We start from the raw sequence: 11032 nt of genomic DNA, 5'->3' as shown, positions 1-11032 counted from the left end.
TCCAGTCCACATTACTGCCATCGGTTGGTTTTGGACCCATTACTCACCAGATCACACTGTCACATTGCTCATCACCTCCATCATCACCTTACCGGTCATCCTGGGCTATCCATGGCTTGCCGTCCACGAACCCCATCTCTCCTGGTCAGCTGGTCTAGTGCTGGAGTGGGGCCTTCATTCTCACCACTAGTGTCTTCAGCCTCTGCCACCATCACCACTGGCGTCACCCTCACTTCAAGCTGTTCCTCCATGTTACCATGACTTGGCGGCTGCCTACTGCCCGGCACCACCCCACCCAGAGGACATCTGTATTCCTGGTCAAAATCAGAACAGCAGGCTATGGAAAAGTTTGTGGCCTGTTGAAAATTTTTGTAGTCTGCCGGTGATTTCTGTGAATTGGCAGATGCAAAACTGGAACATAAATATCAATACCAGTGCTAAATGATATTGAAATCAATACAAACTTTTTGAATCGATTAGTATATGAGAATCAATCCTTTTTGACAACATTACTTCTAGACACATTTGTGTTACCTGACCTTACTTCCAGGAAGGTGACAGGAATGTGTGGTGTCACAGTACCTTTAAATAACAACATCTAAAAATCCCATCCTTCCATGCGAGGTGGCAGCATATGTCGGCATGGTTACAGAGGAGCCACGAAAACTTTAATTTTTTTTTCCCTTTCCCTTCTCTAAGAACTGTGGTTGAGAGTTTGGCTCTCCATCAGATTCCTTATTTGGGAATGCTTGCATGTGAAAACAGGTGCATCAGTAAAGAAACGTATCGGGGTCAGCAAAGCAGTAACTGTCTAGTTACTTTCTAGCTACTCAGTTTCCTCAACGTCTTGAGACGCAGCGTTTATGATACTTAAATATAGATTTAGAAATTGCAATTATTAAAGAATAAATCAATAAAAATAGCCAAACTTATGCAAACTAAACATGATCTGAAGGTGAAAAAAATGCTATAATGTGGCCACAAAGTTAAGTTAGTTTAATGATCTGAGACATTTATTTGTGACAAACATGCAAACAAAAAGAAAATTTTTCATGTAATCATTATTGTTTCTGCGACAGCAAAAGAAAAAAAAAATTATTTGATTAATGCAGCGGGAATAAAGAAATAAATAAATTGTCGGTGCCAGCCAGCTCGTTTCTCTGATAACAACCTCTGCCCTCTTAGAACTGTAAGAACTATACTGAACTATATCAGCAAAGCACCGTCCCCACACACTGCTCCCCAGGCGCCTTTCATGGCTGCCCACTGCTCGCCAAGGGTGATGGGTTAACTACAGCATCCGCTACGTTGGGTCAAACATTGCTGTCCGTGTGAGATTTGGTGACCGGAAACCACCCCCAGATGGACTGGAGGGTGTTTTGGTTTATTATAGCACAGCCTTGGCCTGTGATCGTTGTTAACCGTGGAACAAGTCAGTAAAACCTCAAATTCCTCAAAATAGCCTCTATTTTGCTGTTCAAATATTTTTATATTAACATTTTAAACCCTCCTACAATCCAACTACCTGCATGAGCCTTCATTGAGAGTGAAATATGGACAGATTGTGCACATCTCGTGGCAATGTGATATTATTCACTCTCCCACGGACCGAATACACACACCTTCTCGGGGAAGCCCACTACGCGGGTGGCACTACAATCCTCTCGGTGTGAGAGTGGGAGGGTGGGAGTGGGAGCTTTTTTATCCTGAAGCAACCATTGCCAATCCAACGAGATTTTGGGCAAAGACAGGCAGGATGAGAAAGACTGAGAAAATGGGAAAGGGCTACCCTGTCCTCCTTTCTACCCCTCTGATGACGGGGATGGAGGGAGACAATGGTGCCATTGTTCCTCTGTGGCAAAAACTGCCTCTCTCGCTGAGGACCGCAGGACCCACAGGACCCGCTTCCCTTTTCAGGGCATTTATTATGAAATTAGTAATTTCATATAACCTCCGGGGTGGGGGGTTTCCTTCTCTGAATATGGGCCAGGGGGTTTTCTCTGCTTTTCTCTTCTGCTATTTAAATGCTCACCTGAAGGCTCTCTGTTTTTTTTTTTTTTAGGTTTGTGTGTGAAAATTCATGGCCCTTCAACCTAATCAAAAAATAATTGTACATTTATGTCTGTCTGACAAGATATTTTCAATCACACCTTAACCTGGATGATTTATTAGTGCTTTAAGTCGTATTTTATTCATATTTTTACATGGCATTTATAAACAGAGACTATTTTCCTCTGAACTAATACATTCCTGAGGAAATTGATACTCACTAAGAAGCGCGATGTAAGGAGACCAGAAGTAAAGAAAGGGCATCACGAACTTTATGTTAATAGTAATACCCGGTATAATAATAATAATAATAACAGTAATAATAATAATAATAATAACCTGGCACTTGGACTTAAATTAAAGGTCATAGCATGAACTGATCGTTTTCCTTCTTTCTCTTCTTCTCTCTCTATAGATTCTGTGTCGTGGAAACAATGTTAAAGAACGATATACGCAGCATGTTCATATCACAGCATTTTGTTTAATAGAATTTTTACACATTAATAGTGCTTTTTCCTCTTTTAATTATTATAATTCTTTAACTTATATAAGCCCATAGGCGTGGGGATATTTGACCTCAGCTGCTCGGGCACGGTTTAAAAATGAATTCATTCATCTGAAATAAATTTGTTCAGAAACTGTTGATTTTTTAGATTTTTTTCTATCCTTCCGTGTTTCACTGCGCTAAAAAAACGGAGTTGTAAATTGGTTGCATGAATGCGAGGAAATCACACATCTCTAACATGTTTCTAGCCATAATTTAATATAAATATAAGATGTACTTGATTAGAATGTACAAAATCGAATAATACAAAATACAAATACTAGAAAATGGTTTGAAAATGTTGTGTTGTGCAGTGTAAAAAACGCTCTCTCCGGACGTGTGTGTGTGTCTGTGTGAGAACACCGACAGAGAAATCAGTGCCACGCATAATTGGTTCTGATGGACTTGCCATGGAGAAGGTTTCAGAACCTTCAGAAGTCCATGATTCTGCCGGTTCCCGAACTCTCCCGAACGACCGTCGCTGGATGTCGGACCTCAGTCTCGCGGTGGGGATGGGGGGGTTTAACCCAACATCTGGCCACCTCCGCACAGTAGCCATGGTTACGGCTCCCCTAACACTTTATCCGCATTCAGTAACTTTGGTGCTACTCCCCTACCTAAGGTGCCTTCAGAACGTAAACTTTTGTGAGTTTAATAGCCTGCGGTTATTGAGTAAAAACACATCATGACAACAAGAGCAACAGTAAGAAGAGTAATAACACACGTTAGATGAAAAGGTTCGTTGGCTGGGTTGCCAGATGAAGACCCTCCCGTGCAGTGAAGGGACGTTTATTCCCAGCGCTCGTCCTACAGCTCCGCGCCCTCCCGCGGGTAGATCAGGCTGTTCACGCTGAAGCTGTTGTAGAAGTGGCCGCTAAACTGCGCGCTCTGGCCGCCCGCGCCGTAGTAGCCTCCCCGGTTCCCCTGCTCGCCGTCCGGCGCCTGGTACGGGCTCAGCGCGGAAATGTTCCTGCTGGACAGCTCGCCGGCCAGGCCCAGGGGGGGCTGCCTGGCGGCCGGGGCGGGGGACAGGGCGGACATGCTGCCGAAGAAGCTGCTGAAGCACGGGCCCGCGCTCTTGTGCGCCTCGGCCGGCGTCTCCGGCTCCGGGGACGCGGGGCCGCCGAGCTGCGGGCTGTCGGGGGGCTTGGTCCCGCCGGCCGGCTCTGCCTTGGCGGCCCCGGCGGCGGAGTCCGAGCGCCGTTTCCGCTTCCGGCGAAAGTTCCCGTTGTCGAACATCTTCTCGCAGTTCGGGTCCAGCGTCCAGTAGTTGCCTTTCCCTGCGACGGGGCGAGAGATCGAGACACGTCAAGGACAGGAGCCAGCCTTGCAGCCGCTTCTTTTTATTATTATTATTATCAGCGAGATCAAATATATATTTTAATATCGCTACATTTTCACGACAGTGACATTCTGCCTGCTTGATCTAACTTTATTTTCTATAAACCCACGGATGACAGCAATACGCAGCGATCGGTATTTTTTTTACAACGTTTCTAAATGCGGTTGTGTGTTTGGTGTTATTCTAATAATTTTTTTAATAATAACTTTGGCTCTAGACATAATTTCGCCTGCATGGTTCGTGCCCCTCGATTTACCAGTTCAAAGGGCATCCGGGTACAATTCGGGTCCCCCCATAACATTTTTACACCTTACACTTCATTCATTATTTTACCTTCAGTTTAAAATAGCAAACGTGAAAATAGCAAACAAAACGTTTCATGACGAAACATGAAATGTTAAATCCCACGTCAACCGGGATCATTTACCAGCGCTTTAATTCACGCCCTAGTATTATTTTTAAATTGCATTTACAAACAGGGACTTGTTCCGTCTGTACTGTCACACTTTATTTCGTTTGTAACACCGAATGTACATTATTATACCTGCCCGGTTTTTTTTTTTTTGGTTCAGAGACAACCAAACTAAATAAAGAAACTTTTTTTGTTAATATTTTGTTAACCGTCCATTCGTTGTTTCACCTCCAGTTGAACAGCGTGCATTAAAATAAGAAGTGGCCCGTCTCACTCTGTGCGTGGTGCTCGGTTTGTAACGGTTCACAGTAATGAAACGTAGTAATGAAACGTCACGTTTGGAGAGAGACGCTATTACGCATGCGTCGAACCGCAAAAATGAACTGTATACTGTACTTCTAAGTGTTATTTTTTTGTTGTTGTATTTTTTAGTGAAACACTCCGTTTTGCAGACTTGTGAGGATCCTTTTCTCTCCTGTAAACCGCTCCCTCCCATTGTAACCGTACAATGTCGGCATTGAGTTTGACGTGTCGTGTCGTGACGTTTTCTCTCACCCGGGTCGTCCTCGTCGCGCGGGACCTTCTTGAAGCAGTCGTTGAGCGACAGGTTGTGGCGGATGGAGTTCTGCCAGCCCGCCTTGCTCTTCTTGTAGAAGGGGAAGTTGTCGGCCACGTACTGGTAGATCTGGCTGAGGGTCAGCTTCTTCTCCTGCGCGCCCTGGATCGCCATGGCGATGAGCGCCGAGTAGGAGTAGGGCGGCCGCACGAGCTTGAGCAGCTCCTCCTGGCTCGCGATGGAGAGCCAGCCGAGCTCCGGGCCGCCGAAGCCGGGGGAGGCGCCGGGGAGGAACTGGCGCTGCGCGCCGTACGAGGGCGCCGCGAAGGACGGCGCGTTGCTCCCGGGGTGGAGGTAGGCCGGCGGGGAGTTGACCCCGGGCCCGTTGAGCCACAGGTAGGGGTTGGAGGAGGCCGCGTACTCGTACCCGGCGGAGGGCCGCCCGGCGCCCGCGGGCCCCTGCTGGTGGTGGTACACGCCGAAGTTGTCGCAGTACACGGAGGACATCTCCGGCGCCTCGTGCGCGCTTTTGGGGAGCGGGCTGACGTCGCGCGGGGTGGCGTGGTGGAGCTGCGCGTCGATGGAGTTCATGTCTCGGGGCGTTCAGCGACGGTCCCCGTGTCCTCCCGGAGAGCCACCCGACGCGGGCGCGCGCCCGTGTATTTACTACAACTCCCTCCTCACACACACACACACACACACACACCGGACAAGGAGCACACCTGGCGACGCACGCCGCCCTCCAGAGCCGACACGAGACGCGTGGAACGGGGAGCCGCGGCGCCGGGAGCGCTTCCCACCTTCAGTATATATACCTGCGCGTTACCGGCGGCCGCCGAGCCAGCGCCGCGCACCTTGCGAGCTTGGCCGCGGGCCAATGGGCGGGCGCGCACGGGCCGGGGGGCGTGGCCGGAGCCAGGGAGCTGCTAAAATTAACTCCATTCACAAAGTGAGAAGGGTCGAGTGGGTGGGCGTGGCGTGGCGTGGCGTACAGAAACGCTAATTCAGGAGCCATAACATATGCGAGAGAATATTGTAATAATAACGCACACATTTTTTGAAACTACGAATACATCAGAACGGAGTAGAAGTAAATAAATGATTTTTTTAAATATTAAATAACCAGTCTTTGTATTTACAGCATTTATCAGACGCCCTTATCCAGGGACAGTCCCCATCTGGAGCAATTTAGGGTTAAGTGTCTTGCTCAGGGACACAATGGTAGTAAGTGGGATTTGAACCTGGGTCTTCTGGTTCATAGGCGAGTGTGTCACCCACTAGGCTACTACCACCCCTATTTAGACACAAAGTACAAAAGAAACGATCTCCAAAAAAAAACTAACACGTCGTTTTCTGATAAAAAAAGAAAACACATTTGTTCTGTCCGTTTGTAATATGGCAATATTGATAATACGTGATAATGTGTTTTAGTGTCAGACAGGCACAAAAGAAGCAGAAGGTGGAGCCTTATATGAATGTTGACACCATCTTCCTGTAATGTTTCACAAAGCCGGTGAGCCCCTGTGAAGATATTTTTCTCACCTAAACTGCTCCGTTCAACTGAGAGAGTAGAGTTTCAGTTGCCATCAAATGGCAGCATTGAGTTTGTCCTGTCGTATCATTAGAATAATATGGGGGAGAACAATAAAAGTTTTTAATCAACCTGAACACTAATGTCCAGCAAACGATATCTGCCGGAATTACCTGCCACGTTGTTGAGAATCGTAATGTCAGCATCAGCCGTTAAAATGCAATCACACCGCCATCTAGCGTCCAGTATGGTGCATTACAGCACCTGTCTCCGCTTGAGTAACAGGACTGATGAGAAGAGAGAGAGAGAGAGAGAGAGAGAGAGAGAAAGAGAGAGATTGTCTGCGAATGTCAAATTGGCCTTAGACAGTAATTCTCTTACAGTGAAGGATATCTCCAGAAATAAATACCATGTTATTTGGTTACAGAACAGGGGATGTTACAAAAGCCGACACTATTCATCAGAAATATCATCAGAAATAAGTCCACTTGTCAAGACAAAATCGAATATACAGTTGGTAGGGACAGTATTCAGACCCCCCATTAATTTTCGCTCTTTTTTATATTGCAGCCATATGCTAAAACCATTTAAGTAAATATTTTCCACATTTATGTACACGCAGCACCCAGAATTGACATTTTTGCAGATTTATTAACAAGGAAAATCTGAAATATCACGTGGTCCTAAGTGTGCAGACCCTTTGCTGTGAAACTCATATATTTAACTCAGGTGCTATTTGTTTCTCCTGATCATCCTTGGGATGGTTCTACACCTTCATTTGAGTCCATCTGTGTTTGATTATACTGATTGGACTTGATTTGGAAAGCCACACCCCTGTCTATATAAGACCTTACAGCTCACAATGCATGTCAGAGAAAATGAGAATCATGAGGCAAAAGGAACTGCCTGAAGAGACAGAATTGTGGCAAGGCACAGATCTGGCCAAGGTTACACAAAAATGTGCTGCACTTAAGGTTCATAAGAGCACAGTTCCACAGATGGTGAGAATGAAGATTTTGGCCTTAATTCTAAGTGGTATGTGTGGAGAAAACCAGCCACTGCTCATCACCTGTCCAATACAGTCCTAACAGTGAAGCATGGTGGTGGCAGCATCATGCTGTGGGGCTGTTCTGCACGAACATGACGACCGGTTGCAATTGAGGGAAAGATAATTGCAGCCAAGTACAGGGATATCCTGGACAAAAACCATCTCCCGAGGGCTCAGGACCTCAGACCAGGCCGAAGGTTTACCTTCCAACAAGACAATGACCCTAAGTACACATATAAAATAATGAAGGATTGTCTTCACAACGACTCCATGACTTATTGAATGACCCAATTGGGCATCTCTGGAGAGACCTAAAAATGGCCGTCCACCAACATTTACCATCCAACCTGCCAGAACTGAAGAGGATCCCCAAACTTGTTGGATCTTTCCCAAAAGACTCATGGCTGTATTAGATTAAAAGGGCACTTCTACTAAATACTGAGCTGAGGGTCTGAATCATTGAGACCATGTGATATTTCAGTTTTTCTTTGTAAATAAATCTGCAAAAATGTCACAAATTCTGTGTTTTTCTGTCAATATGGGGTGTTGTGTGTACATTAAGGAGGAAAATTTGAAAGTGAACTTAAATTTAACTAAGATTTTATCAAATGGCTGCAATATAACAAAGAGTGAAACATGTAATGGGGTCTGATTTATAGTGGGGCAAAAAAGTTTTTAGTCAGTCACAAATTCTGCAAGTTCTCCCGCTTAAAAAGATGAGAGAGGACTGTAATTTTCATCATAGGTATACCTCAACTATGAGCAGCATAGGTATACCTCAACTATGAGCAGCATAGGTATACCTCAACTAAGATCCAACAAACCACATCCTCTGATATTTAAAATAATTTATTTGCAAATTATGGTGGAAAATTAGTATTTGGTCACTAAGAAAAGTTCATCCCAATACTTTGTTATCTACCCTTTGTTGGCAATGATGGAGGTCAAACGTTTTCTGTAAGTCTTCACAAGGTTTTCTCACACTGTTGCTGGTATTTGTAGATGTAGATCTCCTCTAGAGCAGTGATGTTTTGGGGCTGTCGCGTGGTAACACGGACTTTCAACTCCCTCCAAAGATTTTCTATGGGGTTGAGATCTGGAGACTGGCTAGGCCACTCCAGAACCTTGAAATGCTTCTTACGAAGCCACTCCTTCGTTGCCAGGGCGGATCATTGTCATGCTGAAAGACCCAGCCACGTTTCATCTTCAATGCCCTTGCTGATGGAAGGAGGTTTTCACTCAAAATCTCATGATACATGGCCCCATTCATTCTTTCCTTTACACGGATCAGTCGTCCGGGTCCCTTTTCAGAAAAACACCCCCAAAGCATGATGTTTCCACCACCATACTTCACAGTAGGGTGTTCTTTGGATGCAACTCAACATTCTTTCTCCTCCAAACACGACAAGTAGAGGTTTTACCAAAAAGTTCTATTTTAGTTTCATCGGACCATATGACATTCTCCCAATCCTCTTCTGGATCATCCAGATGCTCTCTAGCAAACTTCAGACGGGTCCGGACATGTACTGGCTTAAGCAGGGGAACACGTCTGGCACTGCAGGATTTGAGTCCCTGGTGACGTAGTGTGTTACTGATGGTAGCCTTTGTTACTTTGGTCCCAGCTCTCTGCAGGTCATTCACTAGGTCCCCCCGTGTGGTTGTGGGATTTTTTATCACTGTTCTTGTAATAATTTTGACCCCACGGGGTGAGATCTTGCGTGGAACCCCAGATCGAGGGAGATTAACAGTGGTCTTGTATGGCTTCCATTTTCTAATAATTGCTCCCACAGTTGATTTCTTCACACCAAGCTGCCTATTGCAGATTCAGTCTTCCCAGCCTTGTGCAGGTCTGTAGTTTTGTTTCTGGTGTCCTTACACAGCTTTTGTTCTTGGCCATAGAGGAGTTTGACTGGAGTGTGACTGTTTGAGGTTGTGGACGGGTGTCTTTTATACCAATAATGAGTTCAAACTGGTGCCATTAATACAGGTAATGAGTGCAGGACAGAGGAGCCTTTTACAGAAGAAGTTATAGGTCTGTGACAGTCAGAAATCCTGCTTGTTTGCCAAAATCCTGCTTTCCACCATAATTTGCAAATAAATTCTTTAAAAATCAGAGGATGTGATTTTCTGGATTTTTTTCTCATTTTGTCTCTCATAGTTGAGGTATACCTACAGGCCTCTCTCATCTTTTTAAGTGGGAGAACTTGCAGAATTGGTGACTGACTAAATACTTTTTTGCCCCATTATATGTACCCACTTTAAATGTATTGATTAATTTATCAGCCACCAGATGGCGCCAGTGTCGCGCTGCTAACAGCGTCAACGTCTTCATTTCAAACTCTGAAATGACGTAACCGTGACCCCTCCCAGTAGTACCTCCACATAGACATTCAAAATTTCCACTGCTGCCCAACACACACACACACACGCAGACACACACTGAGCCAGTTCAGCAGAGCGCAGTTTGGTGCTGCGGTTCCGCTGCGCGGAGGGGCTCCAGGATGCTGCGGGCGCGGGTTCGGGCCGCCTCAACCCGCGGAGTCTAGCAGTCTGATGGTAATTCAGTAATAGCGGGGCTGGAGTTGCTCTGAACTCTCCACCAAGCACTGCTGCTGCGATTTATCCCTGAACCGGCCCGGGTCGCGAAAACTTCCGCTGGGCCCGCACAAAAGACCCCTGACACAAACTGACTGTGATCCCAGATTACAGCTACGTATTCACTACAATCACATTATTCCAATAAGTTAAGTAGTCGTTGTCCCAGTTTTGCCTGGGTGAATTGAATGGGGAATATACAGCTCAAATGTTTGGACACACATCACATCAATGTGACCATTTACATTGGTAGATTCTCACTGAAGGCATCAAAACTATGAATGAACACATGTGGAGTTATGTACTTAACAAAAAGTGGAGACCTGGCCTCCACAGTCACCGGACCTGAACCCAATCCAGATGGTTTGGGGTGAGCTGGACCGCAGAGTGAAGGCAAAGTGGCCAACAAGTGCTAAACACCTCTGGGAACTCCTTCAAGACTGTTGGAAAACCATTTCAGGTGACGACCTCTTGAAGCTCATCGAGAGAATACCAAGAGTGTGCAAAGCAGTAATCAGAGCAAAGGGCGGCTATTTTGAAGAAACTAGAATATAAAACCTAATTTCAGTTATTTCACCTTTTTTGTTAAGTAAGTAACTTTTCATGCCTTCAGTGAGAATCTACCAATGTAAATGGTCATGAGAATAAAGAAAACACATTGAATGAGAAGGTGTGGACACACTTTTGGCCTGCACTGTATGTTGACTCCGGACAGCTCAGATCAAGGCACTGCGGGCAGGCAGCGCATCCAGCATCCTGCACAAAAGCGCGACAGAAAAACGCGATGCATTATTCAGCGGCGTGCACGCGCCCCACGTCATTAGCAGGCTGCGCGCGGCCCGCCTGACTCCTTTGACACCCGCGCATCACAGCAATGGTGAGGCGACGCGAGATCAAGGCTACTGTACTCGCTGCTCTCTCTCCCCCTCTCTCCCTTTCTGTGTACGATGAAGGA

General features: G+C 45.9%; 1 protein-coding gene across 2 annotated transcripts; it reads right to left on the bottom strand.

Annotated features, from left to right (window-relative positions):
• Window positions 1–2039: 2039 nt before the first annotated feature.
• On the bottom strand, window positions 2040–5675 carry foxi2 (forkhead box I2). 2 transcript variants are annotated; one of them, XM_028983122.1, is made up of 2 exons: window positions 4576–5675; window positions 2040–3873 (listed from the first exon to the last, which is right to left on the bottom strand). In XM_028983122.1, exons 1-2 carry the CDS (start codon window positions 5492–5494, stop codon window positions 3401–3403), a joined length of 1392 nt encoding a protein of 463 aa, XP_028838955.1. In that variant the 5' UTR covers window positions 5495–5675; the 3' UTR covers window positions 2040–3400. The 2 variants fall into 2 exon arrangements, with proteins under 2 accessions (XP_028838955.1, XP_028838963.1); XM_028983130.1 differs by having other exon boundaries at window positions 4903–5675.
• Between the last annotated feature and the right edge of the window lie 5357 nt (window positions 5676–11032).

This window comes from Denticeps clupeoides, chromosome 1 (assembly GCF_900700375.1).
Source record: "Denticeps clupeoides chromosome 1, fDenClu1.1, whole genome shotgun sequence".
Lineage (NCBI taxonomy): Eukaryota > Metazoa > Chordata > Actinopteri > Clupeiformes > Denticipitidae > Denticeps > Denticeps clupeoides.
This window is presented reverse-complemented; position numbering and strand designations above follow the sequence as displayed.